General features: G+C 32.5%; 3 protein-coding genes across 4 annotated transcripts in view; all 3 read right to left on the minus strand.

Moving 5' to 3' along the window:
• Nucleotides 1-4,753: 4,753 nt before the first annotated feature.
• On the minus strand, nucleotides 4,754-9,447 carry LOC106111085 (probable uridine nucleosidase 2). 2 transcript variants are annotated; one of them, XM_013293057.1, is made up of 8 exons: nucleotides 9,386-9,447; nucleotides 8,483-8,581; nucleotides 8,094-8,193; nucleotides 7,556-7,724; nucleotides 7,193-7,309; nucleotides 6,500-6,636; nucleotides 5,697-5,883; nucleotides 4,754-4,939 (listed from the first exon to the last, which is right to left on the minus strand). In XM_013293057.1, exons 1-8 carry the CDS (start codon nucleotides 9,397-9,399, stop codon nucleotides 4,812-4,814), a joined length of 951 nt encoding a protein of 316 aa, XP_013148511.1. In that variant the 5' UTR covers nucleotides 9,400-9,447; the 3' UTR covers nucleotides 4,754-4,811. The 2 variants fall into 2 exon arrangements, with proteins under 2 accessions (XP_013148511.1, XP_013148510.1); XM_013293056.1 differs by lacking the exon at nucleotides 9,386-9,447 and adding an exon at nucleotides 8,861-8,994.
• A 997-nt stretch (nucleotides 9,448-10,444) lies between these two features.
• On the minus strand, nucleotides 10,445-15,205 carry LOC106111101 (probable uridine nucleosidase 2). Its single transcript, XM_013293072.1, has 8 exons — nucleotides 14,902-15,205; nucleotides 13,751-13,861; nucleotides 13,510-13,609; nucleotides 12,975-13,149; nucleotides 12,263-12,379; nucleotides 11,375-11,511; nucleotides 10,938-11,127; nucleotides 10,445-10,592 (listed from the first exon to the last, which is right to left on the minus strand). The coding sequence occupies exons 1-8, from the start codon at nucleotides 14,994-14,996 to the stop codon at nucleotides 10,465-10,467; spliced, it is 1,053 nt and encodes a 350-aa protein (XP_013148526.1). The 5' UTR covers nucleotides 14,997-15,205; the 3' UTR covers nucleotides 10,445-10,464.
• A 2,956-nt stretch (nucleotides 15,206-18,161) lies between these two features.
• Nucleotides 18,162-21,819, minus strand: part of LOC106111014 — a 12,204-nt gene continuing 8,546 nt past the window's right edge. Inside the window, exons 7-15 of the mRNA XM_013292981.1 lie at nucleotides 21,400-21,614; nucleotides 20,846-20,912; nucleotides 20,649-20,708; nucleotides 20,409-20,467; nucleotides 19,075-19,087; nucleotides 18,942-18,979; nucleotides 18,852-18,873; nucleotides 18,620-18,766; nucleotides 18,162-18,299 (exon numbers count right to left, since the gene is read on the minus strand). Coding sequence (XP_013148435.1) covers nucleotides 18,162-18,299; nucleotides 18,620-18,766; nucleotides 18,852-18,873; nucleotides 18,942-18,979; nucleotides 19,075-19,087; nucleotides 20,409-20,467; nucleotides 20,649-20,708; nucleotides 20,846-20,912; nucleotides 21,400-21,614 — 759 coding nt within the window. The remainder of the gene's footprint in view (nucleotides 18,300-18,619; nucleotides 18,767-18,851; nucleotides 18,874-18,941; nucleotides 18,980-19,074; nucleotides 19,088-20,408; nucleotides 20,468-20,648; nucleotides 20,709-20,845; nucleotides 20,913-21,399; nucleotides 21,615-21,819) is intronic.

The raw sequence follows: 21,819 nt of genomic DNA on the forward strand, positions 1-21,819 counted from the left end.
GATCACGTCACAGCGGCTACCAGCCTCGCGTCATTTAAAAACAAGTTTAAGTCATGGCTAATACAAAAAGCCTTCAATACTGTCGATTTTTTCCTACCATGATTGTTTTATGTATAATTTTTATCCAAAATATCTGTAATTGTTTTTTTTGTAAAATATTTTGTATTTGGAGGTAAAACTTTTTTATGACTTTCAACGTCAAGATCTAATCATCATCGTTATCAAGAGCGTAACTACAGTGGTAGAGCCCACTTTAACATCTTCGCATGAATGGGCCGGCTCGCCCGGTGTAATATCACGACCACACAGAAGACAGGCGTGAAGTGGAAGCAATTCCGCGTTTCGTCTGATAGTGTGGTGCCGGAGGCCTAATTTTAGTTCCTTTTCCTTTCCATCTTTTCCTCTTAAGGAAAGGAAAAGTAGATTTAACGGTGGAGGAGACGCATAGGTAGGGGAAATGTCATCTTTATGTGCGTCTCCTCCTCCGTCAATCAAGGGTATTCAACACATCTGCAATTGCGTATGTTTATGGCCAGCGGTCGCTTTACATTTCGGTGGATTCAGGTGGCCGCTTGCTCGTATGTCACCTTGTATTATAAAAAAAACTAGAATATCATTTTAGAAACATTAAACTTACAAAAGATACAACTTTATGAAGCAACATAAAGAATGTTCGCCTTAAATATTAGAAACAGAACTTACTTGTGCAATTTACAAAAATTATATTAGATAAAATTTCACTAACTGTAACACACTGTATAATCTCTAGAGCACCTTAAGTTGAACTAATGGTAAAAACGGAAAGGTAATTTGTTTACTCTATTATCAGAAAGTGTTTGACGGCAATTCTTGGGAGGTATAAAAAATAAAACAATACAAATTAAGGGTCGCGTGAGAACACCCTATGATTACTGCGCCGACAAAATTGGAAGCAGATTTTATCATGTATCGATCATTTTGTTTACAACACTCGTTCTTATAAACGATAATGGCCGTGATAAATTTATTTAATTTATATGATAGATGTCGTTAATACGAAAAACGCTCACATAGTCATTATCTCCATGATCCACTCTCCACAAAATTCAATAACTCAGTTTTCAAGACAATGATGGCTTAGTGGTCAATGCCGATGGCAATATATTTGTTAGATATGGTGCGGCGAATTGAATGTAAATTTACTCAATAAAGTGTCTGTCCAGTACCAAAATAATAATAGGTTAGTGATCATGTAAATAATAACTTAGATATGACTAACTCAGAAGTCTAATAAATGAAAAAAAAAACCTAAAAACTACTGAGGTAGGATTCAAAAGTCTGCATTAAATTTGAAAGCATAACTTCTTTTGTTACGTGTTCATAAATAATTAACTCAAAGTGTTCGAACGTTTTGGTAATAAACAATAGTAAATAATGACTTACGGGCAACATAAATGATTCCAATAAATGTCACGTGGGCAGGTAATTTATGATTTGACCGGCTCTTGTTTATTGAAAACCTTACTTCCTTGTCGGTAATGGATTGGTAATTGTTGATTAAATTAAATGAATTTATATTACAAATGTATTTCAAACAGATTATAGAAACGTATTAATACTTTTTTTTTAATGACCTACATTTAAATGTCTGTTTTATAAGCTCTAGATACGGCAAAAATATATTTAAAACGTTTTTTATTTTTAAATAAACATAATTCACAATATGACGTGTTATAGCCACATCAAAGTCTAGGAATACTACATTTAGCGGCCGAGCAGTTGTTTACATTGTAAATATCAACACACCATTGACACTAAATGTGTAACCATCGGCTTGTCAATAGAAAAATGAAGCACAGAATTCAAAGGTTAAAGGTAAAAAGTGTATTTAGTTTTCACTTAACATAATTTGATTTTATTTTAACAAGAAAACCCGTAATGTTTTTAAAGCACAACGAAGTCTATCTTACTTCTTACTAATATTATAAATGCGAAAGTTTAGATGGATGGATGGATGGATGGATGTTTGTTAGCGTTTGTAGCCTAAACGGCTGAACGGATCTCCATGAAATTTGGCACAGGTTTAGGGCATAGTCTGGAAGAACACATAGGCTACTTTTTATCAAAGTCTGGCGTGCACATGGGATAAGGTTCATCCCCAAGAAATCTCCGGTTCCCGAGGGATACATAGCTTTTTGTTATTTATATAGTTCGTATGTTTTCTAATACCACACGGACGAAGTCGCGGGCAACAGCTCGTATTTGATAAAAATCTTCCTCTAAGATATTTGATATTGCTCGCGGCTTCGTCCACGTGAAATTAAAAAATAATAAAAAGTATAGCCTATGTTACTCACAGATGAATTACCTTTGTAACGGTCAAAAAAAAATTAAAAATCGGTCGAGTAGTTTTTGAGTTAATTCAATATATACTCTTTCCTCTTTATAATTAGTGCAGATTTCATTGGCCGGTAAATCGTTTACGTTTTTCCTTTCTTCTCTTATAATTTTTTTCTCTTCGAATCAACGACTGCATAGTTTAATTCGAACATTAAAAAACATACAGACGAATTGAATACCTCCTTCTTTTGGGTAGTCGGTCAATAACAACCGTTATGATCTATTCAGGAATTCTGGTAAACATTTTCTACGTTAGTAACATTTGTACGTGATGTATTTTGTATATTTTCGACATTTCAATAACAAAAGCAAAAGGCCTCGCCTAGAAATAGTGGTTTCGTTCCTACAGTAGTAATTTGAACATGTTTTCCCAAATTGCTTAGGGTTCAGTAGTGACATTTACCAAATTGCTCCTATTTACGAGAGAGCAAACGTTTGATGCTTTCTTTACTCGGTTTAGTAACTTGACTGTGGTAATTTTTGTAAGATAGGTGAAGAAATCTCATTGATTTTGATCGGTAGGTAAGATTATAGACGAGTTTAATTATCGAACAAAACAACGCAACACACACAACAACGTACGATAACAAAAAGTTGAATTGTTTTGTTAGCTTTTTAACTATTTTTGATGTGTTCTGTATTCTTAAAAGTTATTTGTTATTCTGTGCTTTTTATCAATACATTTATCTTTATTTAAAACAACGATATTGTTAGGAAAATATTAGGAAACGGAAGTAATAGTGGGCGTAGTTTTATAAAATGTATGGCAAGGCGTGGCTCGGGCTCAGTTGCAGTCTCGGCGCTCAGTCGCCAACAAGCTCAGTGTTTACTAGTCGTCACATCGGAACGTTCGATATATTTGCGTTGTCACATTGGAGTTCAGTTTGTGTGTTTTAAAGTAATTTACAAGTATTGTTAATTTGGCCGTCCGTCTATATTTTAAAGGAAGTCATTTATGGAAATATCTAACAGTTTGTTGCAATATTCTTAGTACAATAAGACGAAGTACAGTAAGAAAAATGTGCGTATGTTTGTCCTTATGATACATTGTCTTTATATAAATAAAGAATAGTGTTAAAATGAAATGTATTTTTTGTAAATTAAAAATAATTTTAACAAAAAAGTGTTCACGTAATTCAAAAGGTCCGCATACCGGTTCTGCGAAAACACGTCCAAGATTAATTACCTGACGACTTTCCCCTTATTATCATCGTTTACTACGTTATTACGTTTTTATCTATACGTATTAACAAACATAAATTATGACAATTACATGTAGAAAGTAAAAAGCCTAAACTCTTCTATTTTTTCTTTCACCCAGAAAAAGACTTTAGTCGAGTTTTTTTAGTTATGAGTCCATTTCTAATGATTAAATTAACGATATTTAATCTGTGGCCGGGAATTTCTTTTTAAATTAGGAAAAGCAAATAGTCAAGTTCACCTAAAAGTAAAGTGATTTTTGAAGTAATTTATATTCGAAGGGGATATCATAAAATATCAAATAAAACATGAATTCTTCGATGTCCAAGCAGTAATATACGAAATAGTGGAATTTGTTATAGGTCTAACAAATAACTTCTATGGAGTTTTTATTAAAAGCATTCTTGCATTTTATTAAACGTCATAAAACTTTCATTTTATATCAATAATGCGATAAATTTTACGAGCACGGCAATCGTAAACTGAAGAAATCGAGAATTGATTTTACGACGGTCGCCGCGTAATTTTATTGTAAGTGGCATTTTTTGGAAATACCAGCCAGCACATATTCCATTGTTACTTTGAAAGTTTGATAGTTTCATTTTAATTATTTATTTAACATTCAAAATTATATTGATGTTACGGTTCTCTAGATTATTAATTACTAGTTGTTACTCGCGATTTCGCCTGCGTGTAATCAAAAAAAATAATAAAATCATAGCCTATATTACTTAGTTATAACATAGCTTTTTAATGGTACGACTTTTTGAAATTGGTCCAGTAGTTTATGAGTTGTTTCAATACATACAAAAATTCAAAAATCCGAAATACAAATCTTTCCTCTTTGTAATATTAGTACATATAGATAATTATTTGTTACTTATCTAAGCAAAAAATATTATAAGAATTGTCTACTCTAAAATGAGTCACAATTTTTATATCTTTTTTTTTACATTCTAAGTTGATTCCGTTTCAATCGAAATATAGAAATGAATAATTTTATAGTTGAACAGCGCCATCTATATTTTGACAATAAAGCAAATAGAGGCCACATTTATTTAGAGACGTTCAACATTGAAAAGAGAGGGCTTAATTTTTGTCGTGTATAGATCTATTGGCTATTATTAAATCATGATTATTGGCATAAAAAATCCATTACAAATAGATTAACAAATTTTTTTTACATAAATTTATTCCATACATTAAAAGATGATTATTATCTATGACAATATTTACGCTTCTTTTGATAACACATTCAGTAAAAATTCCTTATACTCTTCTTCTTTGACGGAATATACTACTTTTACATTTGCATCTTCCTTCTCAACGAAATGATTTGTGTTTATTCCTCTTTCTTTACCTGAAAGTCAAACACAACATACCCACATTAGCCTATTGGTTGTGTTAAGAAGAAAATCTGTACTGCGCTGAAGGTTTGTGCAACACTAGATCATTGGCATATACGTCCCATCACTATGACAGCTGTCAATGTCATTCATACGTATTAAGACGCCACGCCATTCTTGCGGGATCAGTAGCTGAGTATTCAAGTTAATTACGTTTATACAATTAAAACCATCTCTAATAATCTAAGATATCTAAGCGTCACATTTGGCGACACCGCCTATCACAGATTATTATGGGAAAGATGGATTAGGAGACTGTGGATTGTATACGAGAGGTTTAGCGACATTAAAAGAACAAAGCGCTGTCACAGCACTCATAGAACTTTCAAAACTTTCAAAGATATATGAAGGTAAACAACAATAATATATATAGAATAGTCACTAGAAATTGTCAAAATACTAACGCACGCGACTTCGTTCTTGTAGATTTTTAAATAAGTCAGATAAGATACGAAATACAAATTAAGATGTTGAGCATTTAAATCCCTTATTCGATGAAATTAAGACACACTCTGCTAATCTGACTTAATTTTATAAAATAAAGAAGTTTATTTGGATGGATGGATGTTTATAAGAGTATGTAGCCTAAACTATTGAATGGATCTCGATGCAATTTGTCATAGACGTCGAGGATAGTCTGGAAGAACACATGAGCTAATAACTTTTTTTTTGAGAAGGCTAGTTTCCTAATAAAAAATGATTCTAACTCACCGCAAGTAATAATACCATTCTTTGAATATTTGTATTCTTCTACTAAATCCTCATTAATAGCAACCGCAACAGCTGCCGGGTCCAATGCCTGCCACTCCTCGTTTTTGTCTATGGCTATTTTTTCAAATTGATTTTGCGCACGCATTATATCAGTGTCTATTTTACCCAATGATTCCAATCTCCAATCCTATAAAACGTGTGAAATTAGTACTGTAGTCTTTGGAAGTAGATTATTCATAGTAACTGTAAGCTTAGAATGGCTGATTATGTCATGCTAAACAAAGTAAAATTAGCTAAGGCTGGGGGATCAGTAAATCAATGACATCCTAGCAGGTATTCAAAGAGATTAAAATAATATATAGAGGAGGAATAGTTGATTTTTTATATAATAAAAGGGGGCAAACGAGCGGCGTGAACACCAAGGTGGTCAACGACGCCTATGGACATCCGCAACACCAAAGGAACTATAGATGCGTTGCCGGCATTTGAGGAAATGATAGGCTCGCTTCTTGAAGGACCCTAAGTCGTATTGGTTTGAAAATACCGCCGAGGACAGACCGTTCCACAACGCGGCTGTGCGGGGCAGAAAGTTCCGCGAAAACCGCACGGCTTATACTTCATTTGAGACATTTTTCACATGATCACTGATACTATCTATTCGTAGATATTCAAAACCACATATCAGGTACCAGCGAAAAGATTTTGTTAATTATGCCTCGTCTACATTTTTAATGTCTTTGATTATAGTACTATTTTTGAAACTCTCTTCTGTTGTTGGTAGGAGCAAATAAAATTATACTCACCCGTGTGAGGTTTAGGTAAGTTTTGACTTGTGAGAATGGAAAAACTGTCACTTTATCAGGCGTCGCGTATTGTGTGACGATGTGGTACGCTTCAATATCCATACTTGCATTGAACTCTGGCTCAGGATTCTCTTCATCTGAAATTAATTTAAAAATTACGTAAACATTAAATATTTTAATCATTCAATTCCATTAAAACTATGTATTTTGTGGGTCCATTTTGGTGATGATAGAAAAATAAATAAATTTATTATCTATACTTCTATACTATTATAATAAAGCGTAAACACACACTTCTTTGTTGCCTAAGATGTCAGCAATTACAGCATACTTTTGAATAATTCTTTGTTAAATGAAAAGACCTACATATATGTCACGCTTTAGGCTTTATATTTTCACGCTGTTAAAGTTAGGGGTAAATATTTTGGTTAAAAACCCTAATGTGGGAACGAGACCATAAGTTGTAGCCAACATTAAGGAAGCAAGGTTGCCAAGGTTTGTAATGTCATGTCATTTTGATATCTGCTATTGATAATTTGACAAATGTAAACAATAAAATAAAATTATCATGATTTCATGCAGATGAAGCCGCACGGGAACAGCTAGTTTTTATCTAAAACGTAACTGTTGTCTGCATACTTTAATTTAACCATAAAACCTAAATGAAATCTCTTTTCAGTTATAAACACTAACCTTGTATATGTCCTGCTGCGACATATAATTGTTTTAATCGACCCAAGAAATCTGGATCCAGTTTGATTGCTAGTGCCACATTGGTTAAAGTTCCTAATGTAATTACTATTAAGTTACCTGAAACAAAAGCATTGAGAATTGGAGATGATAGCCTTATTAATGTAATAAATACTAAAGCAAATGGATAGATGTTTGTTAGAGTTGTAGCACGGCTGAACGTAATTCGTTTAAATTTAGTAGAAGTAGAAGATAATCTGGAATAACACATAGGCTACTTTGTTTTTTTTTCAACACGATCGAAATCGCGTGCGTTAGCATTCGATAATTTGTAGTAACTATTCTATAGATATTATTGCTGTTTACCTTCATGTATCTTTGAAAGTTCTATGAGTGCTGTGACAGCGCTTTGTTCTTTCAATGGCGCTAAGCCTGTCGTATACAAACCACAGTCTCCTAATCCATCTTTCCCGTAATAGTCTGCGATGGGAGGTGTCACCACAAGTGACGCTTCGGATCCTCTGTAAATCGGAACCTGACAAAAATGTTTTTCAAATAACATAACAAGCTTTTATATCTTCCGTCCCGCGTTCCAAATGCAAGAGTATTCAATCGAATTTGAAAAAGAAAAAGCTTTTAAAAAACTTAGTCCAGAAAGTTGTGTTAACATTGGATTTTTAATAGCATTTAGAACTGGCCACACCTTTGTGTAAACTATCGCACAACTGATGTGCGATTGTCGTCTGTTTCGCAGTCAGTTTATCTGTTTAGCACAACTAAAAATCGAGTAGTGTGCGAACATCCATATAAGTGATAGAAATCAAAGCGAGACTGCACAGTTGTGCGATAGTTCAGTTCCAAGTGTACACACGCTTTTAGAGTCTAAGGTTAATTTTTTACTTACATCTTGTCTTTTAGCGACTTTAAGTATTCTTTGATTGTTTCTGCAAACATTTTCCAAATTTGTGTTCCCATTGCCAGTTGTTAAGCCGATCAACTTTGGGCTGAAACATTATAATCCTACTTCTAATATAAATGCGAAAGTTTAGATGGATGGATGGATTTTTGTTAGAGTTTGTAGCCTAAACGGCTGAACGGATCTCGATGAAACTTGCCATAGTTGTAGAGGATATTCTGGAAGAACACATGGGCTACTTACTTTTTTTTTTTAATTCCACGCGGACGGAATCGCGGGCGAAAGCTAGTATTAAATAAGTAAACGGATTTACATATACACAGACTAACGGGTACATATATTTAGGCGACTAGAATTTTGGATGATTTAAAATTTACCCTTCGAAATGTTTTTCGTACAGTAAGGCAAGGAATATAGCCATCGCGTCATCTCCACCGGCATCATTATCGATGATTATCTGCGGTCTGGATCTACCCCTGAAATTAAAAATAAAAAAATATTTATGTTATTGCTTTCTTTTTCACAATGATGTAAACTGGCAGGTACAATAAAGAAAAGAAAAATACATTCTACATCTTTGTTAATTTAAAAATTAGATTATAGCACCAACTGAACTAATAGATGCCATTTGAGTAAACACATAATTTTGCGCAGAAATCGTCATACTAATAGTACGGTTTTCATAAAAATGTCCTATAATGTCATCTTAAAAATTCCCAGGAAATGAGCAGACAGAACATTAAGCTCACACTCACCTATGAGTTAGTACGGTTGTCATAAACAAAAACACACACACAAACGTTTTCATAATATTCACACAATTCCTGTTATCACTCATAACGCAAACGCCACTTCTACTATTAAACGCTGCTATACGTATACTAAATAACGAACTGAACTATCTATTCATTTGAATCTCATCGCATCTGGTCTTGTGGCGTATTCAGTTTGAACCAGTTACTTGCTAGCTACTAAACCCATCTACTATCTAGCATATTTCAAATTTCAATTCTAACTTTAAAAATTTAAAAATTTAACTGTTTTTACGGCACGTGATCTTTATACAAGAGGCACATGATTTGTAGTCGTCGACCTCGAGTAAGGTAAACAGGAGTTAAGCATATATAATCTTTTATATTGAGTTACCGTAATAAAACGGTTTGGCGTATACTAAAATTATAAATTTTTAATTAAACTCACGTTACAGACGTACATCCACAGATTAGCTAGGTTTTGTAACAAAAAATAGGATAGTTAAAAATAAACCAAACAATACTTACTTGATCGAAGACATAACCGATTTCTTTATCGATACAATGCACAACCTAACACTTCAATTGTATACTCTGTACTCGGAATAATGTCGAAATGTGTAAATTTGAATATTTGATAAAAGCGGTTATTTGAGTCATTGTTACCAACACGTGCTTAAAATAGAAGAGACGAGCGTCCGTACACAATGTAATTATGACGACACAATGGATTTATATTCTGGATTCGACATAAATACTCAAAATATTACTATAAGATTAAAAAAATATTCAACTACCTACGTTGGAAAGTGGAAATAGTAAGTTTTAAGAGAAAACATTTTAAGGAAGACAACTTAAGAAACTGCTAGTATTAAATTAAAACAACTGAAAAGCACAATAAAGATTCATTAGATGTGGTCATTGAACTACATTTTCATATATTTTGGACCCTTCCCAAAAGAAGGAGGTATTCAAATCGTCTGTTTTTTTTACTGTATTTAATACTAGCTGTTCCCATGCGACTTCATCCGCATACAATTATAAAAATTTCATTTTATTGTTAACATTTGTCAAATTTTCAATTGCAAATGTCAAAATGACATGACATGATGTCATGGCAACCTTGCTTCCTTGATGTCGGCAACAACTTATGGTCTCTTTTCCACATTAGGGCTTTAATCCAAAATATTAACCCCTAAGTTTAACGGCGTGAGAATACATAGCCTAAAGCGTGACCTAAGTGTAGGGCTTTTTATTTAAAAAAGGTTATTCGAAAACATGCTGTGATTGCTGACATCTTAGGCAACAAAGTGAGTGTTTACGCTTTATTATAATAAAACATAAGTAGCATAAAGAAGGCATCATTGTTATGTAATTTATCTCCTTACAGCGATAACGCATTATCGTATTGTATGATAAAATGTTCATCTAATACAAAGTGCCATATTATTACATGTTTTATTCCTATTAGATTTTCGCCAAATATTTTTACGATAAAAATGAGTTGAAAACTCTTTTAAATAAATGAATTAAACGCATTTTTAAAAGAATTCATTTTATTTTACTTATATCTTTTTTAATGAGATACTAATATTTATAACTTAAAATTATGTTAAACCAGCAGAAAATATGTCCAAAAGCATGTTCTTGTACGGTTCTTCTTTCACTTTGTAAACAATTTTTGAATTGATTGTTTCGGTTGATGTGAAATTGTTTGTGTTTATGCCCCTTCTCTCTGTAACGGAAAAAAATTCAAAGTTTTATGCAAACAGTATCTCATATAGGCAGTAGGTATTTGCAAATCAACGACAACAAAATTGCATTATTCGGCAATTTAAACCCACAGTTATATCTAAATGCAAACAAACATAACAATTAAAAATCAAGTTGAGGTAAATATAATTAATGTTAGCGCCATCTATATTTTACTTTTAGTAACTACCACAACTAAACTGGAGGCAACTTCAATTTGAAAATATCTAGTTTCCACTGGGACACATAGATGGCGTTAAAGTATACTTATTTCGGAACTTCGTTACATAAGATGAAAATTTGTTCGTTTTTTGCCCCATAAACTTACCGCATAAATCAATAGTGTTGTAAGTATATCTCCATTCTTCAATAATCTGAGTTTCATTAAGCACTATCGCCATAGCAACCGGGTCTAATAAGCACCATTCCTCACTTTGAACTATAGATTTTTGTTCAAACACGTTCAATGCTCGTATCAATTCACTTGGTATTGAGCCTAAAATTGAGACACGCCATTCCTGTAGCAAAATTCAAATACTCAACAAGGAATATAAAAAAAAATGTAATGTTAAGAGTTAATGATAAATAACTACATTTCGATTTTAAGGGCAAAAGGAGTCATTTAGTAAAATAAAATTAAAAAGCTAAAACAAATTATATGAAATAGGATACCTATTCTCTTTAGTTTTTGACACCGTCAACAACTATGGACTTTCAAGCAATGAAAACCTACGATCACATTGTAACGATTTCAAAAATACTTACTCTACTAATATTATGAGATATGTATACTTGAGAGAAGGGGATCAAAGTAACAATGTCCGGTCGACTGTTCTGCAACAAGACATGATACGACTCAACATCCATTTCTGCGTTAAATTCTGGTTCATTATGGTGCTCACCTGTAAAAAACAAAAGGGTAATTACCTTAACCTTCTTATCCTACTCTCGGGTCGGCGCAACAGATTTTTGTCCTCCGTATACTCTAATATTCATCATCTCAGTCATCACTCCCTCCTTGATCATGTCACCTTTCACGCAATACATCCATCTCTTTCTATGTCTACCTGTACCGGTAAACCACACTCATAACTAACGTTCTCCTTGTTACATGATTCATCCCTCCTCACAACATACCATACCATGCTAACCTTTTACTCCTTACTTTCTATACCACTGGGGCTACTCTCATTAGTAGGGTATAACCATCAAGAATCCATTAAGTAACAAAATTTAAAATAATATTAAGAACACACTTTATTTTAAAATAGCATCTATCAAATGATTTTGTAAAGAATAAAATGCATAAAACAAAGATTTAATCAATGTAAAAATATACATTTCCTGCTAGAAGATTGTTGATGGTTTAAATATTATTTACGAGCTGTTGCCCGCAACTTCGTCCGCGTGGTATTAGAAAACATACGAACTATATAAATTACAAAAAACTACGTATCCCTCGGGAACCGGACACATATCGGGGATGAAGCTTATCCCATGTGTACTCCAGACTATGCTCTAAACCTGTGCCAAATTTGATGGAGATCCGTTCACACATTTAGGCTACAAACGCTAACAAACATCCATCTATTCATCCATCCATCTAAACTTTCGCATTTATAATATTAGTAAGATAAGATTTATTTTACTCACTGTAAATGTGTCCGCCTGCTACATATAATTTGAGGAGTCTATTAACAAAACCTGGGTCTAATCGTACCGCTATTGCGATATTTGTCAACGGCCCCAGCGCAACCACGATCAATTCTCCTAAAATAATTAAAATATGTAATAAACACACTATTAAAAAGTTACATATCTACTAATTTACCTGTTATTTGAATTACGTAAATGATAATTTCGCACTTGAATAAATAACTAATTAATTTATTGGTTTGGTTTATACAAAACCAGCTATTTCAACAATAAACCGATAACAGTTGTACAAACTGACTTTTTTATTTACATAAGGGGGCAAACGTGCAAGCGGCCACCTGAATCCGCCAAAATGACAAAGCGATCGCTGCCCATAGACATCCGTAATTGCTGATGCGTTGCCTAATCTTATCCGACGGAGGAGGAGACGCACAAAAAGAGGATATTTCCCCTTCCTATGCATCTCCTCTACCCTCAAATCCACTTCCCGTTCCCATCCTCTCCTTATAAGAAAAGGGTGGTAAAGAGAAAGGGACTTAAATTAGGCCTCTGGCACCACACTCATCAGACGAAACACAGAATTTCTTCCATTTCATGCCTATCTTCTGTGTGGTTGTGGTATAACACCGGGCGAGCCGGTCCATTCGTGCTAAGATTTTAAAGCGGGCACTACCACTGTTAAATTTAAGTCAACACCACGAATTCTTACCTTCAAATTTCTTTGACATTTCTATTAACGCCAAAGCGGCCGGATTCGACTGAGCTTCAATAGATTCATATTCCAAGAAATCAGTCTCACTGTCTCCAAATCCGTCCATACCAAAATAATAATCAGATTCTATTCCTTGCACAAGAGAATATTTACTACCTCTATAAATAGGTATCTGTAAGAAAATCTTTATTTTAAAATGCATATGATCGTGGTCTTTGAGTGCCTTCTATCGGAAGTTAGAAATAATTATAGCAACTTGAAACGTTAATGTTGCTCTTAATAGGGAACTGATGACTGAATGAACTGATACGGGAATGAATGTGATAATCGAAATTAACAAAACAAATTCTCTTTTTTTTTAATGTCATAAGGTGGAAACATTTGATTTTCAACGAATAAATTCAATTGTTGTTCGAAATTCGAAAATGAAAGAAATTGGATGTTTGAATTCTGGTTGTAAACCATATTTCTGATAAGAATCAGATGTGGTGTTTGTAATAAAAAAAAGTATAATATCATTTGTAATACATACGTCTTTCCTGCCAATGATATTTAAAATTTTCTGGCTATTGTTAAAGACTTGAGGCTCATTAACATTGCCGTGTGTTGTTGTTAATGCGACCACTTGAAATCTGAAAGGGGAAGAAGAAATTGTTACACTCTCCAAGTTAGGATAATTATTTTTAAACATTTTATTTAAAAAAAATATTTCACATAGCTTGTTACAGAATTATTCAACTCGATCCAATAGTCAATTTAATGGTAGAACCTACCCATTAAAATATTTTTGGTATTGTAGAGACATAAATATAGCCATTGCGTCATCAGCTCCTCCGTCATGGTCGATTACAATTTTGGGTCCAGGGACAAAATCTTCTGTAGTACTGTAGACAATTACATAAAATAAATAAATACAAGAAGAAGTAATTTATAAGCGTAATAGATGTAAGTAGCAATATAGGTACAGTAAAAGCCATAGGGAAAGAAATAATCATACTAATATTATAAATGCGAAAGTTTTGATGGATGGATGTTTGTTAGAGTTTGTAGCCTAAACTGCTGAACGGGTTTCGATTAAATTTGGCATAGTTGAAGAGGATAGTCTGGAAGAACACATAGGCTACTCACTTTTGTTTATTTTAATTCCACGCGGACGGAGTCGCAGACGAAAGCTAGTAAGACTAATAAACACAAGATGAATAAACTTATAATCGTAATAGTTATAAATAGCAATATAGATAAAATAAAAACAATAGGGAAAGAAATAACAACAAAATATTGGAACGATTAAAATAGATCTACAAAAGGTCAGGATAATTAAAAAACTATTATAATAAAGTATTAACTAAAGCAATATCCTCGAAAGTTGGAAAAGATAGTACTGAAGTAACAAACGTAATATGAGATTACCTTTAGGTAATCATTAAACTGCCTCTTGAGAGTAATATAATATTATCGCTGAAGGAAATAGTTAAACACTTGATTATATGTATTATGAAATGAAAGATAAACACAACATGAAAATTAACACATTATCTGAAACAAAACACATAAATATTACTGTTCTAAATTTAAAAGTGCACACAAGAAAGAAAGGGGGCGTATTTCAACGCAATTGTTTTAAAACTATAAAAAAATGACGAAGAAAAATTGCCTAAATTCGACAATCTTGAAATATTAAAAAATGTGTTTAATTAGAATTAAATTGAGAATAAGTTACCTACTATTTATCGCAAAATCAAATCACAAATAAGTAAAAATTGATATATAGTGCAATTATAGCCAAAAAAATCAATAAAACAATGATTTAAAAAAAAATGTAACTACGATCTGCAATATCACAGTTATAAAAAGTCTTGTTAAATGAAATGAAAAATTTAAATTCTTCTTAACTCTTAAATATAAATGAAGATTAATATCTTACCTTCTAAAATAATACAATAAAAATAATATTAAAATTATCATCACTAAAACGGCTGTTATTGTTGCTATGATGTAATTGTATCTGTTTTTCTTCATTTTAGAATCCAAATTCGCGGAATATATAAGCACTTTTTGTGTCCCAAACTGGTATTGTTAAATTAATATTATAAGTGAAGCATTTATCAAAATAAAAGAAACTATTTAAATTTAAACATATTTTTATCCGTATCAAATTGTCATGAACGTAACTTTTATTTTACTTTGTGATGTCACCCACTGGAACTATCATAAGACTGGAACGTCTACACGAGAACTGGCGCCACTCGATAGCCATACGTTTACTAGTATGCCTTACCTTATCATTATTATCATGAACAATATGATATACTAAGATTAATTTTACAATTCGCAACATTATCGAATTATATAATTTGCATGGTTAATTACGTTGTAAGATATAGGAATATAACAAATCTGTTAAAAACATTCTAAGCAATGACGGAGAGTCCCAAGCGTTGGTAGCTAAGAATATAGTCTAGGGGTGGGGAACAGCGACCGTTATTATTGTCCTATACGTAGGAGTTTCTCTATTTATTGCAAATTTTTGGAGTATCTTGACTCCAAAAATGCTTTACTGATCCCTAGCAACATATACTGGCCAGCCTAGGTTTAATAAGAATCGTTTTGATTTTGGTTACATTTTCTTGATAAACCAAGGCTTGTAGTGTTGTTCCACTTTAGGAACTATGTGAGGGTTTAGTAAAACGCATATAATAAAGTAACTATTCTATATGAATAGATGGCATACGAGACATTCTTAAATATCCTAAAAAGCTACTCTAACATACAACTTGGTCTATACTCTATTGTAACACTAGCTTTCGCACGCGACTCCGTCCGCGAGGATTTAAAATTCAAAAGTGAAAGTGAGTAGCCTATGTGTTCTTCCAGATTATTCTCTACGTATATACTATTTTTTATCGAAATCTATTTAGCCGTTTAGGCTACAAACTCTAACAAACATCCATCCATCCATCTAAACTTTCACATTTATAATATTAGTAAGATTAGTAAGATACAAGTAAGACAACTCCAACATTCAACTTCGTCGTCGTTATTGTAATAAAATATCACAACGATAGTAAATTAACCATGAACACGATAAGAACACTTTGTATCGATACAAAACAAAAGAAGGCACTGTTTCTTGAATGCAACTGTTGATAAAGTACCGAGAGATAAAGCGCATTTGTTCTTGAGTAGTTCAACTGTTAGGATTATTCCCAACCTTCACCTCGCTCTATCCCCACGTGAGAATAAAAAGTTTCATCCGTCCCACCTTTGAGTCCAAATATCACCAATAAGGTGAGATGACCGTTAAGAAATAAAATAAGTTCCAACCGTCACCTTGTCGCAAAACGTGGGATGGTGTGGAGACATACGGGGTGACGGTTGGGAATAATCCAACTGTTAATTATTTTTAAGCCACTAATTAATTAAAAATTATATGTCTAAATTAAATATCTTTATTGTCTCTATAAATATACTTTTTCCATACTTTGATAATAAAAATTTGTTTTACTTTTTGGTACAATTGTGACTTTATCAATGATGTATTTAAATACATACATAAATACTTTGTTTTTAAATTAGCCAAGCGTTTCATTTGAGCCTCACGTGAAGTCAATTGAATCGATTTATGTTTATTATTCTGTCTCCGTTCATTTATTGCCGGTCTATTAATAAAAATCGATAATTTAAGTAATATTACATCGCTATAGGCTCTGTCGATTAAACCATACAATCGTTGCTTCTTTGTTTTTATTTTACACTTATTTACGTTTGTTGATGACTTCATTTGCTTTGATGTTATACTGATTGATTTACTAGCTTACTCCCGCGACTACGTCCACGTGAAATTAAACAGAAGTAGGTACTCTGTGTTCTTCCTGACCATCCTTTACATCTTTAACAAATTTCATCGAGATCCATTCAGCCGCTTAAGCTCCAAACTCTAACAAACTTCAATCCATCTAGCTAAACCTTCGCATTTATAATTTTAGTACATACGTTCTCTCTCATTTTGTCATGTGGTTCATAAGTTTATGTTCGGATTGTTTTTTTTAATGGACTTTTTAAATTATTTCCTTGAAAATGGAACAAAATATCGCCCTCTAACTGTAAGCTAGATGACTACGAATTTAATTGAAAAACTTTACAGCTGCTTTAATTCATCCATCATACTCTAGATGGCGCTAATTATAATAAAGAAGGAGTTTCTGGTAATATATTGTTGAGTATGTACCAATTTTTACTTAAATTATATAGTGGTCTGAACCCATAGTCACAAGATCAAATATCGTCAATAATAAAACAGAAAGATTTGTCATTTATTGTACTTTTAAAATAACAAAATAATAGGCAGACATTTTTAATCTTGTGATGTCAATATAATAAATGGATAATAGGAAAGAATCACAGTTTTATAAATTCCAAATGAAATTATGTTACAGCGTGATCAGGGCTTTCCCAACTATAAAGTTTCTAATCCATTCGTGCTATCTAATCAGTTTCGACACAAACTCCTACGTTTACTTTGAAAACTAAAGTACTAGTTACTATTACTTTGAGAATTAACCCAATTCTTGTTCTAGTTTTATTGCTATATAAATATATTACGTAATAATATAAAATGAGTCTACAGGAGACTAGAGGAAAAAGCAGTATATACAATTCCATCTTGCACCTAACAAATATTCTTCGCTTCTTGTATGGAGGGTGCAAGAATACGTGCTGTTTTCAGCAATAAACATTTGAGATTTCCCGAAATTTAATGAAAAAAATCAACAACTATTTTAATTTTTAAACTATTTAATAACATAAAAAATATTGCATTCTTTAAAATTTATGTCGAAAAAAATACAAAGATGTTACAAATGCAACTTTATTTCTTCTTCAAATTGCTGACTTTTGTTAAGTGACTTCTTAAATTAATTTCTTCTTGTTGAGTTAATATTTTTAAGTTGTTATTTTGCGATCATCCTAAAAAAAACTTGAAAATTTGTAGGCATCAACCGGAGTTTACAAATTACAGATACTAGGTAGGAAGAGATTTAAAAAAAATACCTCATTAAAAAACCACCAGTCTCTCAAGTTACTTGAAACATGCGAGGGCATGAATGTCGCGTAATCAGGTGCACTCTCGCTGATTTTAACATGATTAAATGCGTTCTGTAATTAAGATTTTGATTTCAATCATATTTATAAGGATAAAGGCGCAGGATAGCATTCTCTGGAAGGCATTGGCAAAGCCCTACTAGAAGTGAGCAGACAATGGCTGATGATGAACATGACAATGATGTTGATGTTTACAAATTGCATTCGAATCATACTGTTCCTCTAAAAATAAACACATATATACTAATACTAACATTATACACCACACTACAATAAGTCTCTCTCTCTCTCTCTCTCTCTCTCTTTCTCTCTCTCTCTTCTATTCCTATGTCCCCAAAGTGGAGCAGAGGGCGTCCACAGTACGCCGCCAGCTTGCTCTGTACTGGGCTCTGCGTTGTGTCTCAGACCTTGACAATATGCCTAATTATCTTGACTTCAAATTATGGCACACCTCTCATAATAGTGTAATTGTGTTTAAATTTATTTCAATACATACAAAAAAAAACTTTCCTCTTTATAATGTTAGTATAGACATAGATTACCATTGTCTTCATCAGTTCAGGAAATTTCTGTTTCATTGCATTATTCTCTGACATTTCTTTGTCTTCTGGTTTATCCTCTTCAGAGTTAAATTCACCTGCTGCACTCGAGTCTCGTAAACCTTCTTTTAGTTTATTTAAATTTTCTGTCTGAAACAATGTTTATTTCCTAACTCTTAAATATCGGATTTTAGTAATAATAATTAACAGATTTTTCTCACTAAATATTACTTACAATAGGCTTTACAGGTCGTAACCTGAAATAAGTTTAACATGTTTGTAACTTCTAATCTGTATGTTTACTTTATCTATGTCTGAAACAAACCTGAGTATTTGGTAGTCCTGTGGATCAGTTTGTATTGACTGTAAAAACAATGTTTTATGTGAAATAAAATTGCTATATTTCTTCATGATTCTTCAAGCTTTATGTCGTTCGATATTTAAAATTAATTTCTAACCTGTATGTTGTTGCTGAAACAAATGACAAGCGAAATATTATTAAACTAAACTTGGACAAGGAATTGTCTGTCAAAATAAACAAAAGATGAGCACAGCTACTTTTCTCCGAAACGGCTGGGCCGTTTTCGACGGGACTTTCACTGGAGGGGAGCCGACATAGATAGGCATATTATTGACTACATTTGTATAAAATTCCGCGTTGTCAAAATGGCGTAATGGGTGGTCCAAATTTGCGCTAACGAAGTTTGCGGGCGACAGCTCTTGATAAATAAATAAAATAGGTCTTTGGGAGGTACCCTAAATAAATTACTAAAGCCACCTGTGAATGACTTTAAGTCATTTTTCTCGCATATGAGATAACTTAATATACTTTCGACAGATATTGTACGTGCGATAAAAAAGCGTTATCCTTTAGCGCCGTATCTAAAGTACTTCGCATGTTAATATGTATATTATACGAACCTTGACGTGAATATGAAAAAATACGCAATATTTCACGCGAAGACGTGAAATATCAGGCATATTTTTGGTACATCAATTTCTATATCATTAGTTTAGTAGGTTATATTTTTAGTGTAAATTTCTAAAACACTAGCTGTTACTCGCGACTTTGTCCGCGTGAAATTAATTACTAAAAATATAGCCTATGTAACTGATAGCCTAGGTAGCTATTTAATGGTAGACGAATGAAATCGGACTAGTAGTTTTTGAGTTATTTCAATACATATTATAACACGATTTTTTTCTCTTTTATCAGCATTTTCTAAATAAAAATTAAGATTACAGTTTAAGGTACTAATTAATAAATTCTTAATGTTTATTTTTTATGTTTTCATTGAAAGTTCAAAATTATTTACAGACGTCACTCACAGATATTGCGATTCAGATTTTTCTGTCAACGACTTGAGTGCCTTAAAATAAAAAAAAAAATGAAGTAATGGAAAGTTTTATGTCTACGTAGATGCAAGGCAATGTAATTTATCATACTATTAGTATTATAAATGCGAAAGTTTAGATGGATGGATGGATGAATGTCTGTTAGGCTTTGTAGCCTAAACGGCTGAACGCATTACAATGAAATTTGGTATAGATATAGCGGATAGTCTGGAAGAACACATACATAGGCTACTTACTTTTGTTCTTTTTTTAATTTCACGCGAACGGAGTCGCGGGCGAAAACAAATTTATTTGTAAACAGAAACAATATTAGTGACACTTACCAAAGCATCTAACAAAGTTAGAATAACAAGATTAACGTTTCTGAAATTATAATGAAATTTATTATAAATTTTAATGAAATTGTCATTTTATCAGACAGCATTTTTTTAAATACCCTTGCAGATTGAGTTGTTGCAGCTGTTGTAAGAAATTCCTAATTGTGTCTTTATTTTCCTATAAAAAAAGGATAAAGTTATTTGAAAAGAAAAAATAAAATGTTGAAATTTAAAAAAAAAATAACTTACTAAATCCAGAACTGTTGAAATTAATTTAAATCTGTAAAGATCTTGATGTTATTTACGATATACTGATATTAATAAGAAAATTTTTAATTTTACTAAAACAAATGAAATACCTTGGCTTTAATTGATTTTCTGTATTCTTTTCTGGGACAACCTGAAAAATCCTTAGATTGCTGACACAAATACAAGGTGTGGTCTATATTTTAAAGAATTCGTTTAAGAATATATAACCAAGCTGATAAAATTAAAGTATCTTCTAAAAATCTTCTTAAAAAGGATTCCAATAAAATATTTTAACTTTTTTGCTTACCATAATATAATCAGATGCCCGCCTTCGGAAATTTGTATACATTACTCTTTCATTCGCACCATTGTACCTACAAGATAAATAAATATTACTCATAAATAAGAGCAAAATATTGTCATCCCTCTTCAATCTAATAAACAAAACAGACACAGCAATATATTAATTGTTACGTAGCAATCGAATTATTTCTAAAACTAGCTGCTGTTCGTTACTTCGCCCGCGTGAATTGAAAAAAATATAGCTTATGTGCACAAATAAATTATCTTTCTAACGATAAAAGAATTTTTAAAATCGGCACAGTAGTTTTTGAGTTATTTCAATATATGCGAATCTGGTAATAATAACGAAGTAACGGCTCGTGCCGAGGCTCCTGAGGGAGCCCTCGAGATTAGTTACTCATAAACGAGGTTTATGCTAAGCGCCAACTGCGCTCGGCCACCTCAAGCTCGGTGAATCTGTAAATGCCTCTTCAAGGCAATGACCAATCAGTCACAAAAAAAAATCAATATACGAGTATACAAATTTTCCTCTTTACAATATTAGTACAGATAACTAACCGAAGTCCAATATTATCTGTGTTCCCATAAACACCAGACCCATCTTCAAAGTCCATATGTGGGAATTTCAATGAAGACTTTAGCATTCCCAACGCGGGTCTGATTAAAGTATGACCAGGTATTATGGGCTCCGCTAAAGGCAGATGTTTTGGTGAATGAGGCACACCAGCTATATTAGTCACTTCTCCTCGATCGTAACTGAAAAACGTTCTGCGCTGAAATCAAAATATATATATTACTTTTATAACTCACTGTAGTAATTTTGAAAGCGGATTATATCTAGAAAGTACCATGGCATCATTAAATATGTTTGTGAAAGAACTCTTTTCCGTAATCGTGCGTAATGATGTCACGTATTTTTTAACATTCTTATCTGCGTTTTGTGTTAACGGTAGGATATATCTTTATTCACTTTATCAA

The sequence above is a fragment of the Papilio polytes genome, unplaced genomic scaffold, assembly GCF_000836215.1.
Source record: "Papilio polytes unplaced genomic scaffold, Ppol_1.0 DF824180.1, whole genome shotgun sequence".
In the NCBI taxonomy this organism is placed as follows: Eukaryota; Metazoa; Arthropoda; class Insecta; order Lepidoptera; family Papilionidae; genus Papilio; species Papilio polytes.